The 20,284-nt window shown below is 41.0% G+C and overlaps 2 protein-coding genes across 2 annotated transcripts in view; both read left to right on the top strand.

Annotated features, from left to right (window-relative positions):
• Window positions 1–1,300: 1,300 nt before the first annotated feature.
• LOC106572348 (U1 small nuclear ribonucleoprotein C) lies at window positions 1,301–4,723 on the top strand. Its single transcript, XM_014146394.2, has 6 exons — window positions 1,301–1,589; window positions 2,265–2,307; window positions 2,453–2,561; window positions 2,689–2,778; window positions 3,652–3,759; window positions 3,943–4,723. The coding sequence occupies exons 1-6, from the start codon at window positions 1,582–1,584 to the stop codon at window positions 4,053–4,055; spliced, it is 471 nt and encodes a 156-aa protein (XP_014001869.1). The 5' UTR covers window positions 1,301–1,581; the 3' UTR covers window positions 4,056–4,723.
• Window positions 4,724–4,890: 167 nt separating this feature from the next.
• The window catches only part of LOC106572346 (UHRF1-binding protein 1), a 61,762-nt gene continuing 46,368 nt past the window's right edge, over window positions 4,891–20,284 (top strand). Inside the window, exon 1 of the mRNA XM_014146391.2 lies at window positions 4,891–5,089. Coding sequence (XP_014001866.2) covers window positions 5,046–5,089 — 44 coding nt within the window. The 5' untranslated portion in view covers window positions 4,891–5,045. The remainder of the gene's footprint in view (window positions 5,090–20,284) is intronic.

The following is a 20,284-nucleotide window of genomic DNA, read 5'->3' as shown; positions in this document are numbered from 1 at the left end:
GTTCGTAAATTTAGAGCGTTGTCAGATTGTTCGTAAATTCAGATCGTTTCGCTCTCAGGTCGAGCGTTCTGACCTCACAAAGCAGTCAAGCTATCTAGCTTGCTAGATACAATACTTTCTAACACGTGGATGCGTTCGTAAATTCACTCTGGCTGTTTAATCCGATTTCAAATCTGTGCTAGAGCGCAGAATAATTGATGAATTTACAACATGCAACACCCGTTGAATATGACCGGTGTCAGTCAACAACGGCAAAAAAAAGTTATTAAATTGTTGCCAGCAGCGCAGTTACCAATGATCTAGATAACATGAAAACAGCCTAAATAGTTCTGCTAGGGCGAATAAAATGGTAAGAGTGAAAGGTTCTCTCATTTGTGTCTGGAAGTAGCTAGCCAATTTTAGTAAATTAGCTTCGGTGCTTGAATGCCGTTGTAAGGTCAGAACGCTCGGATCAACCCTACTCCTCTGCAAGAGCTTCCGCAGTGTGCACTGTGCTCCAAGAGCGAAATTCTCTGAATTTACGAATGGATAATCCAGCTACACTCAATTTACGAACGTCCCAGAGCTCTCTCCATAGTGAATTTATGAGCACACCCCTGGGAGAATACTCACTCTGACCATTTTACTTGGGTGAGTGCTATCTGGAATGCTTGAAACATCCCTACCAGTGGCGGTTGTCGTTTAAGATTCAAATCAAATCAAATTGTATTTGTCACATGCCCCGAATACAATAGGTGTAGACCTAACCGTGAAATGCTTACTTTCAAAACCTTAACCAACAATGCAGTTCAATAAATAGAGTTCAGAAAAAAGTAACACTATAAAATAACAATACAGAGTCAATGAGTGGGGATACAGGTTAGCAGTGGCGGTTCTAGACCATTTCAACTGGGGGGGGGGGGGCAAGCTGGAGCCAGTTGTACTGTTAGAGGGGCCAGTTACATTAGACGTTATTGTTGTCATATTGTTTTCTTCACTGCATCTGAGGAGCCTGCAGTGGTCCCCATTTAGACTTGGCCATTGTACTTGCCCTATCAGAGCTGGTTATACGTTTTCATGTTGTCTCGAGGGTTAATGGCTAACTGTGTAACTGGCACCAATTTTTTTTTTTTTTGCTTATGTTTACTGACACGTGTCATAACAACCGGGTTCAAGGTCGTTCGTAAATACATACATTATTTTGCGCTCTGGTACCCACAAACCAGAGTCTTCTGAAATCAGAAAAGAGTGCCAGAGGGAATTTACTAACGCACCCGCGTATATTGTAGTTGTGCTAAGATGATCAGATTTCAGGATTGTTTTGCACTGGAAAGGGAATTATTAGAAATGCACGCAGCCTTCACAAGATAATTCCAAATGGCCAATACAGTAATGTATAAAACATTGTTGAGTCAGTCAGTGCCCTGCTGGTATAGTTTGTATTATTTGCAACACCTGTAGTGGGGGTGGTGGCGCTGCAGTTATTATGAGGACTCTCATTATGGCGCACCTCTTTCCTTGAAAAGAGTCGTCGTTTACTTAGGCTTCCGGTAAAGGGCCGTTTTTAACATATTTCAGTGCTTGTTAGCAAGGCTGCTCAAAATGCCGAAGTAAGTATTTATCTTTTGTCTCTCAGTAGAGCATTTATTCTCTTTTGAAGGTATTTGACCTTAATGAAGACTGAACATGTATATCTAATTTAACGAATCGAAGTTATAGTAGTTTATTCAACCGGCCTCATATTTCAGCTACCTTTGTTGGGGTCGTCACTAGTTACCACAGCCTCAAAGTCATAAACCCCGCCTATTTCTACAATATCACGTTTTCAAATTGTCACGTGCAGAATTACCGTGAAATGTATTTTTTTCAAGGTCTAAACCCAACAATTCAGTAATCAATAACAATGTAATACTACAAATAAAAATAGATCAAAAACACACGTGAAATAAGAACTCGAGAAAGTATTTATACTATTATATACATGGTCAGACCATTACCATATGTACAATGTTCAGGGATACTGGAGTGATCTCTTCTTACAATTTGATCTTAAACATATCCAAAACCACACTGCTAACCTTATGCCTAACCTTAAGATTAAAAAGCATGTTTTGGTTTTCACGATTTGACGATCTAGTCAATGTTTTACTTTGGCTGTGTTAACTCTGTTGGCTGGGAAGGAAGTGATAACCAGCAGCAATAGCATCATTGTTTATTTGTTTTTATACTATCTGGTTCTGCCTACACAAATTGATCTACCACTCAATATGTCTGTTTATCATCAGGTTTTATTGTGATTACTGTGATACCTACCTTACTCATGACTCGGTAAGTCTGCATAACATTGCTAGTGGAATTGTTTCCTGATTGCATGTGGTTGATTCTGTCATTAAGCTGAATGTGATGAGTTTTTTTCTTCTTTTACCCTATAAGTTATGTTGGTCAACATTGATGAATGTTCTGTGTTTGGCAGCCCTCTGTGAGGAAAACACACTGCAGTGGCCGCAAACACAAAGAAAATGTAAAAGACTACTACCAGAAATGGATGGAAGAACAAGCGCAGAGCCTCATTGACAAAACAAGTGAGTAACACACAAAAAGACTGACCTGTCTTTGTTACCTTGTGTTAAGCCAATACCGTCTTAGGTGAATGGGGGCCTGAAGGCTAATATGTCAGGAGCTCTAACTTTGTCATTGTGTTTCTCTTAGCTGCTGCCTTCCAACAAGGGAAGATGCCCCCAACACCATTCCCAGGAGCCCCACCTACAGGGGGTGCCATGATCCCTCCACCAAACCTCAGTAAGTGCATTAAGGCCATGTATACTGAACAAAAATATAAAACGCAACGTGTAAAGTGTTGGTTTCATGAGCTGAAATAAAAGATCCCAGAAATATTCCACATGCACAAAAAACTCTCAAATTGTGTGCATTTGTTTACATCCATGTTGGTAAGCATTTCTCCTTTGCCAAGCTAACCCATCCACCTGACAGGTGTGGCATATCAGGAGGCTGATTAAACAGCATGATCATTACACAGGTGCACCTTGTGCTGGGGACAATAAAAGGCCTAAAATGTGCCGTTTTGTCATACAACACAATGCTACAATGTCTCAAGTTTTGAGGGAGCGTGCAATTGGCATGCTGACTCCAAGAATGTCTACCAGAGCTGTTGCCAGATAATGTAATATTAATTTCTCTACCATAAGTTGCCTCCGTCGTTTCAGAGAATTTGGTAGTACATCCAACCGGCCTTGCAACCGCAGACCACGTGTAACCACGCCAACCCAGGACCTCCACATCTGGCTTCTTCACCTGTGGAATTGTCTGAGGGGGGGTGGGGGTGCTGTGGATTATTTCTGTCTCTAATGAAGCCCTTTTCATGGGGGAAAATAATTTTGATTGGCAGGGCCTGGCTACAGAATGGGGGAGCCCAATTTTATTTAAATTGACTGATTTCCTTATGAACTGTAACTCAGTAAAATCTTTGAAATTGTTGCATGTTGCACATTTTTGTTCAGTATGTTTGTTAGGATGCGAAGATCGCATCCAAGAGCAACCGAAAGTCCTTTCTTGGAAAGCAAATCTTACAACCCATTTACTTTATATAACAATATTTTTGCTCTAATGGTCTGAGTTTCCTGGTGGTAATTGTTGTTAATGTGTCACCAATAGATGGCCCCCCACGTCCAGGGATGCTACCAACACCCCAGATGGGTGGTCCTCCAATGATGCCCATGATGGGCGGAATGGGACCACCACCTGGAATGATGGGTGGACCAGGTAGGATAACCTCAACTCTTATTTCTGTGATATACATATTCGTCACTTGTTTGAATCGATGTATACTTCAGTTTTCCAATATTGTGGAGGAAACATACCACTATCTAAAACTAAATACTATAATCTGAACAAATAAATGATTGAAACCACCACCTGTAAATGCTTTCTTTCCTACATTCTCAGGTATGCGACCTCCAATGGGTGGCCGAATGCAGATGATGCCTGGACATCACATGATGCGGCCTCCCGGTCACCCAATGATGATGCGGCCAATGATGGCACGGCCAGACCGATAAACTCTCCCGACTCCCTAAAACACACCATGGGTTTGTTCCACATGATCAGTAAATCTCTTATTTTCTCACTTATAAAATCGGTTAGATTAGGGAAATCTATTGTTGAATAAGGTGGTCTCAAATATAAAATGTTTGTCTCTGACAAGTGCCACAGTCGCTCACATGTAGCTATTTGATCGTATAATTATTGGTAACTTTGCGTCAAACTTCTACTAAGTAGATTTGAAGGTAAGGAGCTTTACTGATCCTGTCAAACTAACCTTTTGGCAAATCCCTCCCCACTCTACAACTGGTTCTTGGACTTCACTTTACATAATGTGTTGGTTATCTTGCCTTTGCTGTACTATCCATTTTCCCTGGATGGATTTCATTTTTATTATTCTACAGATTTTATAATGTTCCCTCTGCTTATTCCCATTTCCCTGCTCATTGTTATTTTGGTGTCTTGGCAAGTGCCCAAGACAAAACGGGAAGTTATGAAAATGTTGTTGAATGTGTTTTATCATTCACCTAGAGGTGTATTATAAGGTCTCCCATTTGATTTGGTTTTATTTTGTTGGTAGTACCAGTCAGATGAGCCAGCAGTTTCTTTTTTACAATTTTATGAGCCGTTACTATTGGCTTTGAATTTGTTGTATTACGGTCTATTAAACGAAAAAGCAAAGTTCTCTCTGTTTGGACGTTAATGTTTTAATCTCTGAACAACACCGCTGTCATTTGTATACGTATCTCTTCATAAATTCAGCAGGAGGCGCTAGAATGCAATATTTGTGACCCAGGCACCTGAACCCAAGGCAGCATGTTTTTTGTTCGCTATGTCTTATGGGAAAAATACTTTTAGACAAATGACTGTGCAATCGTAATGAATGAGAGAAGGCAGCCAGCTGGGCATTTCACTGAAGATAAGAGGGCGTGGAATGTGAAGAGATGCAAATAAGCTAGCTACAAATAAACAATTTAGCTAGCGATCTTATTCTCCCCAATACCGCTATGGCAGGAATAATAAAAAAACAAATCTTGAAACATTTGTCCAGGTAAGAAAGATTGCTTGCTAGCTCGGCTAACGTTAACATCTTTGCTTTGACTGGCTAGCTACTAACTAGGTATGTCAACCAGAGGTGGCCAAATAACTTGCAACATATTCATTATTTGTAACAGCCCACTATGTATTTTGTGCTTTATACGTCTGCTGGCAAACTCGCTAGCTGGTAGTGCAAGGCTGATTGATGCATGCCAACAGACGTTTTAGCTATTGGAAGAAGAGAAACGAGAGATTTGTCAGTCACCTTGCATAATTAAGCAATATTGCTGACTGTAAAGAAATGAAACCAGTATTGATAATGGTACCATTTCTCCGGAGTATGACTGTAAATAAGAGATGAATGTTATGTTTACCTTCAAGTTCTCTGCTTGGAACATAACACTGTCAGTCAACCAATAGACGTTGCTTTTATGTAGACTTTTCAGGACCTGTCAGCACTGTGCCTAACGATCCGACAGCAGTACAGCCACAGTCTAAGCTCCTGAACGGGGTTTAAACAATTGTCAAGCCTCTGATATCCTTGGTAAGCAATTGAGTAAGTGGAAATTCTCCTTATAGAGAAATTAAGCTCAGGTAACTTCAGGACTATTACTACACAAATGTTCCTTGTTTGAGTCAGAAAATAGTCTCAGAATCAGACTGAGTCCTTGTAGTTGGTCAAACCACACTGGGTGCTTGTGAGGACACATGCCGACTGGGTGTCATTCCAAGTTGGTGCTGAATGGCTGCCAGCCCTTCATTCAGTGTAATTTGTCATCACCTTATTACAGTGGTTAGACTAACATGGCTTTACATCTCACAAGGATCTCATGTGATAGAATTAACATCAATCAGTGAGGGCTGGGGATTCCCAGGGACCTCACAATACAATATTATCACGATTCTTAGGTGTCGATACCCCTTACCAAAAAACAGGCTTCTGGCAAACCTTTGGCCAGTTTGCTGCAAGCCCATATCTTCTCATGCAAATTAGTTTTGTGGCAACTTGTGAACTTCTGACTAACAATTCTGGGAAACATACTGTTTGCTGCAAACTATGTCAGAATATGGAAATTAGATCCGTTTTTGTGTTACTGTGTGTTATAATTAAAATGTATCCACATAGGGGTGCAACTTTGGTTTTAGAAGTGTGGGAGGACAATTATTATAATACCGCTTTTTAAAATCCAGTCAGAGCCGACCGCTTGGAGGCGTCCGCATGGTCCTAAAGCACACCGTAGCCTCGTTTTGTGTCACATTCCAATGATAGAACTGGGGGGTACAAAAATGCAATTTCAGAATGTGTGGGGGGGGAGGACACGTCCCCAGTGAAAGTTGTGCCCCTGTATCTATATAAACCAAATCTCAACTTTAAATGAACTTGCTTCTCACAGATCTAAATATACTAAACAACATGTATTCAATGTCTTAACAGAAGTAAATCCAATACAGCTTGAAATCAGAATGCTAATGAAGAAAAGAGCAGACTGGATATTTCCCAAATAAATTGTTTATTTAATATTTGTATGTAGCTACAACATTAACATGAGGGATGTGGCCTTATGTAGCAAAATTTGAAAGTGTTTTTTTACATTGGATAAAACCAGACACACAGAGCTAGAAAATTGAATATCATACACTGCAGTTGAGGAACAATGGGAAAGTAATTCTGCTTTGAAAGTTGATAAACTTGAAACCCCACTTTTGAGAAAATGCACCTTGAATGTTTTGGTACACCGACTGGAGAGTTCTTTGTCTACACCCATTCAGCATCGTTCACACCCTCTTAATAAGCCTTAGTCACACCTAGGGTTGCACATTTTGGGGAATATTCAGAGGTGGAAACTTTCCTTTGGAATTAACAGGAATATGGAAATATATGCAAATTCATATTAATACCATTTAAATGTAGATGTTTTTTGCATTGGATATATTTACCATATCATATGGAGACAAACAAACCTTTATAATAAGTAGACAAAATTGCAAATGATTAAATCCTTCCAATAAATAAATAAAACAAACATTTAGTTATGAATTGAACTTTAATTAAATGAGTTGACTCTTCACATGGGATGATTTTACTGAACAACAAAAGGGAATATTGAATGATCCCCAATGATCCATCGCATCTCCCAAAAACGTTTTCAACATACATCTGTAAAATGATAGTCTAGAAACTAAAGCTTTGGTTGTGTTCCTCTCAGGCTTCCATGTCTTCTCCCTGGACCTCCTCAATGTCCACCTCTTGAACATCAAACTCTGAGGCCTCATCTTCACTGTCACTTTCCAACCTTGTTGAGGATGGTTCGTTGTCAGGCTCAAAAAGCCTCAAATTTGCCCGGATGGCCACCAATTTTTAAACCCTTGTATTGGTCAGCTTGTTGTGTGCTTTGGTGTGTGTGTTCCCAAACAAGGACCAGTTGCGCTCTGAGGTGGCTGATGTTGGTGGGATTTGGAGGATGATGGAGGCAACAGGGGAAAGAGCCTCAGATCCACAAAGTCCCTTCCACCAGGTGGCTGATGTAATATGGCAGTAGTGCCAACATATCTCATCTCCATCCCAAAGCCCTTGCTTGGAAGTGTACTTCACCAGACTGCCAAGAACCCTGTCCTCATCCAGGCCAAGGTGGCAAGACACAGTAGTGATGACACCATAGGCCTTGTTGATCTTTGCACCAGACAGGATGCTCTTGCCAGCATACTTGGGGTCCAACATGTACACTGCAGCGTGTATGGGCTTCAGGCAGAAGTCTTCATGCTTTTTGATGTATTTCAGAACTGTAGTTTCCTCTGCTTGGCGCAACAGTGAAGTGGGCAGGGCAGTACGGATTTCTCCTCTTACATCTGCAACAGTCATAACATCAGACAGGATGGCATTGTCTCCCTCAATCCGTGCAATGGCTACTGCTATAGGTTTCAGGAGTTTCAGGCTGCTTACCACTCTCTCCCAAAATACATAATCCAGGAGGATCCTGATGATGGGGCTGTCCGTATCGGCAGACTGTGATATGGCCATTTCTTGGAGAGACTCCTTCCCCTCCAGGAGACTGTCAAACATGATGACAACACCATCCCAACGGGTGTTGCTGGGCAGCTTCAATGTGGTGCTCTTATTCTTCTCACTTTGCTTGGTGAGGTAGATTGCTGCTATAACTTGATGACCCTTCACATACCTAACCATTTCCTTGGCTCTCTTGTAGAGTGTATCCATTGTTTTCAGTACCATGCTGTCCTTGAGGATCAGATTCAATGCATGAGCAGCACAGCCAATGGGTGTGATGTGAGGGTAGGACTTCTCTACTTTAGACCAAGCAGCCTTCATGTTTGCAGCATTGTCTGTCACCAGTGCAAATACCTTCTGTGGTCCAAGGTCATTGATGACTGCCTTCAGCTCATCTGCAATGTAGTGACTGGTGTGTCCCTTGTGTCTGTGCTCTTGTAGAATACTGGTTGAGGGGTGGAGATGTAGTTAATTATTCCTTGCCCACGAACATTCGACCACCCATCAGAGATGATTGCAATACAGTCTGCTTTCTCTATGATTTGCTTGACCTTCACTTGAACTCTGTTGAACTCTGCATCCAGCAAATGAGTAGATAAAGCATGTCTGGTTGGAGGGGTGTATGCTGGGCGAAGAACATTCAGAAATCTCTTCCAATACACATTGCCTGTGAGCATCAGAGGTGAACCAGTTGCATACACAGATCGAGCAAAACATTCATCAGCATCTCTGACTACGTTCCTCCATTGAGTCAAAAAAACGTCTGATTCCAGGAGGACCATGAGCTGTTGCTATCGATAAGGTGTCTGATTCATCATTTTCACCTCGAATAGAAGTAGAGGGACTTTTGTCAGAGGTTGCTTGTTGTGAGCGATGCAGGGACTTTATGTACTTGGCCAGATGAGTCGGCATCTTTGTTGCATTCTTCACATATGATTTGGCACAGTATTTGCAAATGTACATAGCTTTTCCTTCTACATTAGCTGTAGTGAAATGTCTCCACATCAGATAGTGCCCATGGCATTTTCCTGTAAAGATTAAATCGTTTTTTGTAAAAAATAAATACAATTCCATGTACAGATACATATTTAAGCAGTTAAATAACTCCTTTGTAAGATAAATGTTTTAAAATGAAACGTGTATGGAAACAGGTGAATTAACACTCAGTTAGCAGGCTCAAGCAAGCTAAAACCCACATGGTAGCAAAAACTAACTAGTTAACAAAAAAAATTATGTACACTACCGGTCAAAAGTTTTAGAACACCTACTCATTCAAGGGTTTCTTTATTTTTACTATTTTCTACATTGTATAACAATAGTGAAGACAAACTATGAAATAACACATTTTGAATCATGTAGTATAGAAAAAGTGTTAAACAAATCAAAATATTGTATATTTGAGTTTATTCAAGTAGCCAATCTTCGCCTTTGACAGTTTTGCACACTCTTGGCATTCTCTCAACCAGCTTCATGAAGTAGTCACCTGGAATGCATTTCAATTAACAGGTGTGCCTTGTTAAAAGGTAATTTGTGGAATTTCTTTCCTTAATGCGTTTGAGCTAATCAGTTGTGTTGTGACACAGCTCAAATAAGCAAAGAGAAATGACAGTCCATCATTACTTTAAGACATGAAGGTCAGTCTATACGGAACATTAAGAACTTTGAAAGTTTCTTCAAGTGCATTCGCAAAAACCATCAAGCGCTATGATGAAACTGGCTCTCACGAGGACTGCAACAAGATTGGAAGACCCATAGTTATCTCTGCTGCAGAGGATACGTTCATTAGAGTTACCAGCCTCAGAAATTGCAGCCCAAATAAATTCTTCAGAGTTCAAGTGACAGACACATCTCAACATCAACTGTTCAGAGACTGTGTGAATCAGGCCTTCATGGTCAAATTGATGCAAAGAAACCACTACTAAAGGACTTCAATAAGATGAAAAGACATGCTTGGGTCAAGAAACACGAGCAATGGGCATTAGACCGGTGGAAATTTGTCCTTTGGTTTGGAGTCCAAATTGGAGATTTTTGGTTCCAACCTCTGTGTCTTTGTGAGATGCGTTGTGGGTGAACGGATGATCTCTGCATGTGTATTTCCCACCTTAAAGCATAGAGGAGGAGGTCTGATGGTACTTTGCTGGCGACACCGATTTATTTCGAATTCAAGGAACACTTAACCTGCATGGTTACCACAACATTCTGCAGTGATACGCCATCCCATCTGGTTTTCGCTTAGTGGGACTATCATTTGTTTTTCAACAAGACAATGACCCACACACCTCCAGGCTGTGTAAGGGCTATTTTACCAAGAAGGAGAGCGATGGAGTGCTGCATCAGATGACCTGACCTCCACAATCCCCCTACCTCAACCAAGTTGAGAAGGTTTTGTATGAGTCAAACCACAGAGTGAAGGAAAAGCAGCCAACAAGTGCTCAGCATATGTGGGAACTCCAAGAGTGTGGGAAAAGCATTCCAGGTGAAACTGGTTGAGAGAATGCCAAGAATGTGCAAAGCTGTCATCAAGGCAAAGGATGGCTATTTGAAGAATCTGAAATGTATATATATATATATATATATATATATATATATATATATATTTTTTTTTTTTCTCCCTTTAACACTTTTGGTTACTACATAATTCCATGTGTTATTTCATAGTGTTGATGTCTTCACTATTATTCTACAATGTAGAAAATAGTAAAAATAAAGAAAAAACGTTTGAATGAGTCAGTGTTCTAAAACATTTGACCGGTAGTATATGTCATAAAATATATTCACCCCACCCAGTATTGTAATCAAAACTTACCAGAAACCATGTAGTCCTTGGCTCAGACAGTGTAGTAGTGTGGGCTCAATAGCATCTCTTTAGTGTGCAAGATCTTGAAGATCAGCTGTACATGTGATGGATGAGTGTACATGTTATGGAAGAATGCACTGTGCATGCAGAGGGTTGCAATTCCATTGAATTGGGGATAGTTTAACCAAAATATGCTACAAGACCTAGAATTGCCTTATGTGTATTCCACAAAAAAGGTTCACTGTTATAAGCTAATGATTTTTGATGAATTTAAGCAAAATTCCCCAAATTCCCAAGCTTAACTTCCCATGAAAAAATTCCGTAAATTTACCAGAACTTTTCCAACCCTTTGCAACCCTAGTCCCACCCATCTCTTTAAGGAATCACATGTGAGGCCATGTGGTAAAATCTAAGTTTGTCACATGCACAAATAAACAGAAGGTGTAAACGGTACAGTGATTATACTTGCATAGTGGCAATATCCAAAAACAGAAAGTGTCCAGATAAAAAATATTTTATCGTTATTAGATTACGCTTACCTGACACAATTGTCTAAATTGATGGGTCATGTGCAGGAAATGCTTTAACCACCCCTCACCCACATCTAGCTAAGTGAATGGGTCACTATTGTCTAGACATGTACACATGTACACAAAATACAATAGAATCGAGGGCCGTTATCACCCCCAGACACACCTGCTAATTTGATGGGTCATGTAATAATCCAGCCAAAGTGTAGTCTTTTGTTTAGACATGTAGCTAGCTAGCTAGACAATGAACTGACGTAACCCCAACTCATACCACTACCAATACAAACATTGTCAGTTGTATTATGAATCTGCAGTTTGCTAAAGCTAACAAACTAGGTTCAATGTCAACTAGCTAACATTAGGCTATAACTAGCAATGCAAATACATTTCTGATTCGAATAATATTACTACACAGATCATACACGTAATGTTAGCTAGTGATCCAGCAAGCTAATGTTTGCTAGATGACTAAAAGTATGCTTTAACTTGCAATAAAAATGACTGACAAAATTAGAAACTTATATATGGAAAAATGTAGCTAGACTCTTACCTGTATACATGAACGCTACACGGCAGACAGGAACCATTTTTAACTCCGGTTCACACTGACCGTAGCGTGTGCAGAATGTAGCCCATCACTTTTTCCTACTGATCTGTCGATAGCACCTGCTAAATTCAAGGAATCAATGTTGTTGAGAAAAGTAGCAAAAAATGTCACGTTATATCTTTCAAAAACGGCGCGGTAGAAAGGACTGTCAACACATACTGTGAACAGCTCATGTTATATACAGAAGCGAGCTACATAGCAGACCAATCCAAACTCATCTCCCGGCATGTCCAGCCCATACATTTTCTTAGCCAATTATGGCTAGTGGGAAGGTTCCTGTCTTTTTCCATGGCTAAACCAACTAGGCTCGTAATTTAACCATTTTATTTGTATTTATGGATGAAATATGTTTGTTATTAAGGCACAAACGTTCACATGTTCCTGAAGGCATTTCTGCCAAAAACACATTTAGAAAAAAACAACATTTTGCTCCTGTGAAATAGTGTGACATACGACTAGTTTCCTGAAACGAGTCACAAATGTGAACACTTTGGGGATGTTGATCTTAGGCTGTTTAAAGGGGCATATACAGAATTGACATGAGCCAAGTGATTACTGAGCAATATATTTCAACCAATGGATGTTTAAAAGATAAGATAATTGACAATAAATAATTAAACCAACAAAAACTAAATTGAACCCAGTTCAGAACTATTGCCTTTTTGAGTGTATGTTGGAGATGGCGGCCCTGTGGCATCCCTTCATCCAATGCTTGTTGAATGGATGCACTGAAATGATCAGAAAACAAAAACAAGATATTGAAACATTTTATATTTTGGCATCTTAAAAGGTAGACTCAGCGGCTAATTGGCGGGTGGGTTTGGCTTTTGAAAAACTGGGTCAGCTGTTACAAAGTTACCTCGATGTTGCTATGCTTCTCACTGGAACTGGCATTCTTTATATGTTTCAGCAAGGAAATAAAGTTTCTGCCTTGTATAAATGTGTGGCCACAGTATACAAGATTTTTTTCCAGCCCTCAACACAATTGATTCAAACTAATCAACTAATTATGATATTCAACCTAGATTGGGGACTTCAAAAGAAAACGCAACATAAAATTGAGTTATGCCTAATATGGAAATGTATATTATGTTTCCAAAATGAATAATTGTTAACTGACATCTCAAAGCCATGCATGCACAAAGCCTTGCCCTGGTGCACATTTCTCTGTCCTCAGTTTGATTAAAGGCCTCAATCTGTCTTTTTGCCTTGTAACTGATGGCTTCTAGAAAGAGAGAAGGAACAACACATGATCAAGATGAGCTAGCTACTAGTTTACAGCAATGAAAGATCGAATTGTTACAAAGAATGGGCTACATTTCTGAGAATAATACATTCATTTGCTTACCTTTTCAAGCTCGAAGACGATTCACTCAAAAGTGTTATGAGTGGGTGCATTATAAACATCTTTCCAGGGTGTTGATGCATCCTCCTCCCAATACAACCTCTTTCAACACCATGGGTAGGGGAAGGGTATCCATCTGCAAAAGTTAAGTTTTGCTTTGATGTCAAGTCAGCTCCTATTGTTGCTACCTTAGCTGTTGTGCTAGCTAATATGCTACTGAACAGTGACACCAGCATATTAACATGCATATTGGTATTAAAAGACAACAACGTATTCACCTAAAAATGTAAGTGTTTAGGGAAATCATTAGTTAGCTAGCTATTACATTAATTGCGCAAAAATATAATAGCTAATATCATGTCTAGATAAGCGCCAGCCAGTCAGTGACACAAACATATTGAAGCTGGTATCAACAAAATGTGTTTCTCTATCCCATAAAACATGACATTGCTAACTAGGCATCAATTAGCTAACACAATTTTAAAATGTCCGGTGAGTGTTTAACTTATTACAACTTTGGTAGAAAGCTAGCTAGATGGCTTGGTTTCCATTTTCCAACATATTTTTCTAATCCCCTTGATTGGTCGTCAACGGTGACTGGTCTTGGAACTTATGTGTTCCCAAGAAACGGCTTCTGGTAAACTGTTTGCCGCAAGTGGCAATAAATATTGTTGCCACAGATTCAAATAGAATCTTGAGAGAATTCTTTGCTAGAAAAAAAGACTCTGGGTGAACTGTTTGTCTCTAGTGGCAATAAATATTATGGTTGCCAAAGGCTTGTTGCAGATTCACCACTCGTGGCAAACATTTACAAACTACTGGCAACATTTTGTGGCACACTATTTCGTTTGCAGCAAGTTTGCCACAAACTTGGGGGAAGTTTGCCGCAACAAATTCATTTTTGTACAGGACAATATGTATTGCAATTCTCACGATTCTATATGTATTGTGATTTGATACTGTGATTTTCATTGCAATTTGATTTCAACATATTGTTCACCATAAGGCTCCTGAGTGGCGCAGCGGTCTAAGGCACTGCATCTCAGTGCTAGAGGCGTCACTATAGACGGCATTGATCGGGAGTCCCATCGGACGGTGCACAATTGGCCCAGCGTCGTCAGCGCTTGGGGAGGGTTTAGCTGGGGTAGGCCATCATTGTAAAATAACAATTTGTTCTTAATTGACTTGCCTAGTTAATTAAAGGTTAAATAAATTAAAGTCTGCTAAAGAGAGACAAGAGAGAACATGAGAAAACAAGTTTGATCTGTCAGGTAAATAAAAGTGCTGAAAACAAAGTAGCTCCCTATTTAAAAAGAAGATTGAGAACAAGCTATGATGCAAAAATAATGGAGTTTTGGTGAAGGTACAGGTACAGCCAATCAGTGCAAAAAATTATATTGCGATATTGTCAAAACAATACGATATATTGTCAAAAATAATATCCCGATATGTAACTATCGATTTCCCTCTCCCCATCACTACAAAAGTATTTGCTGCTGCTATGCTATTTTGAGAAGATGGTCCAATTGTTTGTCTTTTAGTTGTTGATGTCACAGTGTGTCTAACTGTTTTCTCCCTGCCATACAGAGGAGCTAAAGCTGGGCATGCATCAGTATGGTGATTTGGGTATCAGACTTTCTGTGTAAGATTAGATTGGGGCAGGGGTATTCAAGTCCGGAGCCTGCTGGTTTTCGTATCTACCTGATAGGCCGCATCCCACTTACTGAAGCCATTACGCAGGCTTATGAAGTCACTTGTCTTTAAATGTAGTCTACAGCTGCACTCCTTTGAATGTTGAGTTATGTAAAAGCGTTAAGCTTTTATTTGCAGCAATATCGGTTTGTGCCTAAGTCTCTGACTGTTCTGTGTTTTTTAATGCCTGGCAAATTGGCAATCACTGTCAGTAAGGGCATGGTTTTTTGTGTTGAAATGTGATGAGCTCATTCAGCTGTATGGGGAAAAGGCTAAGACTGGAGAGTGTGGTGTTTTTGTTCATAAGACATTGGCCTATTTCCAGTGTGTCAGTTTGACACATTTTGGCTTTGCTCTGTTTGTCCGTTGTGGTGACTGTTGAATAAATTAGAAAGATTGCGTACTAGATGGGAGGAGGTGAATGAGCCAATTCGCAATGGCATTGAGAACATCTAGCCTCTGGATTGCATGCTGACAAATGTAACGCTTAAACATCCTTACCTTCTCTCTCCGTTATGGGACAGAATAAATAAGGATAATTTAAGGGCATGGTCTATTCATTGCTACTGCCAGGGCTTTGGTGATTATAGGACATTTTATTCAGACTTGTGTAGCTTAGTGATTTATTTAATCAAAGAAGCAACGTTGTTTTCGACTAGCTTATTTTTGTGGGGAAATCTCTTCTGTTCTCTTTGAATGCTCTTTTTGGGAGTGCATTAGTATGACCCATGGCCTGCATTGGGCTAATGTATGACTGTTTTCTTCCCCCTCCTTGCATACACATTTATAATAAAGGCTTGTCAGAAAACATACCTCTCTTGGAGTGTTAACACCTCACAAAGAGACTACTGTGTGTAATGGTTAGCGTGGCTGGCTGTTTCAGTCCTGTACGTGTGAGGAAGATGCAGATGCCATGTTTGAGCTTGTCTTTGGTCACTCAGTCCCATTATACCCACTCCGCAACTCACCTGCCTCTGGCTTCAAAACTCCTTCACTCCAGTAGCGTTGTTGATGTGGCCCTGCTTTGTTGGTAGTGTTGGGAATTGCCAGGGACCTTACGATACAATATTATCATGATACTTTGATGCCGATACAATATGTATTGCAATTCTCACGATTCTATACATATTGCGATTCAATTTTGCGATTTGATGTTCCAAACCAAGGTAACACGCACACATTTAATCAACCTATCAAATTGTGTGGAAAATATGGAATTTGGAGATTGTTTGCACATTGGGAAAATGTCGGCGAGACATTAGAATAAAATGTTGATGTCTGGCCGACGTATAAACGATGTAGAACTGCAGAATTTACAATGTAGGCATTCTACATACATCTGCAAGACGTCTTGACAATGAGCAACGCTGTCTTAACGGCATCTTCCAGATTAGTATCCTCGTACCTATGTTGGGCAGACGTATGTGTGCTATCTGGGAACATATTGCTTATGTCTGCTGCGGAGAGAGGAGAGGACACTATTTGTTGGCCAAGCAGAGTGGAGGTCAACATCACTGCAGAATATTCTGTCATGTTCAATTTCACCCACTCAATCCCTTCCCTCTCTCACGCAATCTTGGTTCTTCCACTTGGCAGAATGACAATAGAACCAAATCACCAGGCTCACCCAAGCGCAGGACACGTCACTGCTAGAGACAGGCTCTGTGACTGAGATGACCAGGAGCTCAGGAGCCCTGTCTGCTCTGAATAACAGATAAGACTGGGAGATAACGTCTTGGCCTATTCTACCAAATCTAGGCCCTATGTTGTGGCAGAAGGCTGATGGAAATAGAACTTTAATAAAGTCAATCTGAGAAAAATGCTACTGAAATTCTATCTACACATTTCCTGCTTCACGTGCTACACTCTGGACCATTGCTCCTCTCCCTTCTGGAACAGCTACAAGGCTCTCCCCCACCCTCCCTTTAGCAAATCGGATCACGCCTCCATTCTGCTCCTCCCCCACCTATAGGCAGAAACTTAAGCAGGAAGCACCCGTGGTAAGGACTGTTCAACATTGGTCTAACTAATCAGAATCCATGCTTCAAGATTGTTTTGATCACGTGGACTGGGAAATATTCCGGTTCACCTCTGAGAATAGTATCGACGCATACACTGACTTTGTGACTGTGTTCATCGGGAAGTGCATAGAGGATGTTGTTCCCACTGTGACAATTAGAACTTATCCAATCCAAAAACCGTGGATAGATGTCAGCATTCGCACAAAGCTAAAGGCACGAACCCCCACATTTAACCACAGCAAGGTGACTGGGAACATGGATGTGTACAGCAGGGTTGGGCGATATGGACAAAATAGCATATTACAATTTTTTTGAAGGTATTTTATGTTTTTGAATAATAAATGTTCTAAATATGCTTTCTGAGTATCTCATGACCCTAGGGTGGCAACACAAATTATAAGTGATTTCAATGGGGCTTTCTCCATTTATATTATTCAATCCAACTCTAAACAAAAATCATTTTCAGCATTTTCATAAATTTCTGCATTTCTTTCACTTTTATCATAACTTCCATACTGTGTCACGCAGCATGGTTTGGGCAAAAAATGTAGGCGTAGTTAATTGGTGTTGGAATCATGGAAATATAATGATTATTCTAATTCTATAGTTGGAATATAGTGGGCAGCACCTTGAATACATTGTTTGACATGACAACGAATGAATAAGCCAGTGAGGAATTATTGACAGGGTAGGAACCAAAGTGCTGGTCAGTGTTTCCAGGTGACCCTAATTAGATGTTACATTTCATGCTTTCTTACTTCATGTAGCTAGCAAGCTAACCAACATATTCATGCTTCGCCTATTCCTCTCTGACAAGATACCTTTGCACAAACATGCTTATATAGGCCTATACCAGCACTGGTACCAGGCAGTATAAGCTAACTAGCTACGTTTGCTCTGACTCTTAGTACATTTAGCCAGCTAACTAGCGATTAGCATTAGCGGCTAACACATTATTTTAGCAACACCTGGCTAAAAAAAGACAAACTATTAAACAGTAGTGTTCAGACTGTCACGTCTGCTCCCGCTCTTCCCTTCCCCAGGCGCTTGAGGGCGCCAGATGACATTTCATCACGCACTCCTGCCATCCATCACACACACCTGCCTTCCCTCGTCACACGCATTCAGCGTTATTGGACTCACTTATCTCCTGTTTATTTCCTCCCCTATATTTGACAGTTCCCCAGCTCTGTTCCCCGCTGCTGCATTGATTGTTTTTTTTGTCTTAGTTTCTGTTTGCTGACGCTGTGCTTGTCTTGTTATATGTCCGTTATTTATGAAATGTTACTCCCCGTACCTGCTTCGTCTCTCCAGCATCAACTCAGAATGCAGCAGCCTAACATACGAAGCATCGGGGAGTACTGGCGTTCTGGTTGGAGTGGTGGCAGCGGCTCTGGGTCGCCACCGATGGAACCGGGGAAGCCTAGCCAGCTCATCGGGCTTTCACGTCCTAGCTGGCTCGAGAGGTTTCCTTGCCCCGGTTGGCTCGGATGGCGTCCATCCCACGTCGGCCTTAGCCGGATCGTCAGTTCTTGTTCGCCCAGCCGGTCCAGGAGTTTTTGTTTGTCTTTTGTTTTGTTGGTGACGTCGGGGTGGATTCTGCCACTGATGGAACCGGGGTGCCTAAGCCAGCCCGTCAGGCTTTCACGCCCTGGCTGGCTCGAGAGGTTTTCCTGGGTCGGTGGCTTCCAATCCCACGACACACTCCTCTGGATTATCGGGCTCCCCTTCTGCTGCGGTATCGACAGGCGTCTTGCCTCAGCCGGATCGTCAGACTCTCATGCCTCGGCCGGCTCGCCAGGCTCTCACACTCCTGCCGGTTCGCTGGGCTTTCACGCCCCAACTGGCTTGCCCATGTCTCGGCCGGTTCGCCCAGGTGGGACACCAGGTGGCATCCCAAGAGGGAGGGGTACTGTCATGTCTGCTCCCGCTCTTCCCTTCCCCAGGCACTTGAGGGAGCCAGATGACATTTCATCATGCACTCCTGCCATCCATCACACACACCTGCCTTCCCTCGTCACACGCATTCAGCGTTATTGGACTCACTTATATCCTGTTTATTTCCTCCCCTATATTTGACAGTTCCCCAGCTCTGTTCCCCGCTGCTGCATTGATTGTTTTTTTTGTCTTAGTTTCTGTTTGCTGACGCTGTGCTTGTCTTGTTATATGTCCGTTATTTATTATATGTTACTCCCCGTACCTGCTTCGTCTCTCTCCTACTCATGTAACACAGAAAATAAGATACACAAACTAATAGTGTAATTATAGAACACTTGTGGAAAGCAGCATGTCACCAACATTGTTGCATCATTTGATCTTGCAGAGTGAATGGCAAGAAAGTGCTTGTAACTCTGGTCGAGAAACTGCTCTCTCCTTGAGTGACGGGGCAAGGCTTGGTGTGGTTAGCGGCATGCAGGAGAAGGAGAGAGGACTCAAGTAGCAAACAAGTAAAATATAAAAACAGACATTATACATGCCGGAGTTGCTTATCACATTTAACAAACCAAACATATACCATTATAGAAGGTAAAGTAAAAACTCCAACCGTTCTGTGCATAAATACCGGTGTATATAGTCAAATACGGTATAAAACCCAGCCCTAGTCTACAAACCAGCAATGACCACCATAAGGCAATCAGAGGCAAAACAACCGTAAGGGGACAAAGTGGAGTCACAATTCAATGGCTCAGACACGACGTACAGTGCATTCAGAAAGTATTCAGACCCCTTGACGTTACAGCCTTATTCTAAAATTGATTAAATTATACATTTTTCTCATCCATCTATGCACAATACCCCATAATGACCAAGGGAAAATAGGTTTTTAGAAATGTTTGCAAATGTATTAAAAAATAAACTGAAATACCTTATTTACATAAGTATTCAGAACCTTTGCTATGAGACTTGAATTGGAGCTCAGGTGCATCCTGTTTCTATTGATCATCCTTGAGATGTTTCTACAACTTGATCGGAGTCCACCTGTGGTAAATTCAATTCATTGGACCTGATTTTGAAAGGCACACACCTGTGTATATAAGGTCCCATAGTTGACAGTGCATGTCAGAGCAAAAACCAAGCCACTATGCAGAAATCGCTCTGCGATTTCCTGGTTGCTAAAATTGTAATATACTGCTCAAAAAAATAAAGGGAACACTTAAACAACACAATGTAACTCCAAGTCAATCACACTTCTGTGAAATCAAACTGTCCAC

This window comes from Salmo salar, chromosome ssa15, assembly GCF_905237065.1.
Source record: "Salmo salar chromosome ssa15, Ssal_v3.1, whole genome shotgun sequence".
Lineage (NCBI taxonomy): Eukaryota > Metazoa > Chordata > Actinopteri > Salmoniformes > Salmonidae > Salmo > Salmo salar.
Note: the sequence above shows the minus strand (reverse complement) of the source record. Positions and strands in the feature narration are given on the sequence as shown.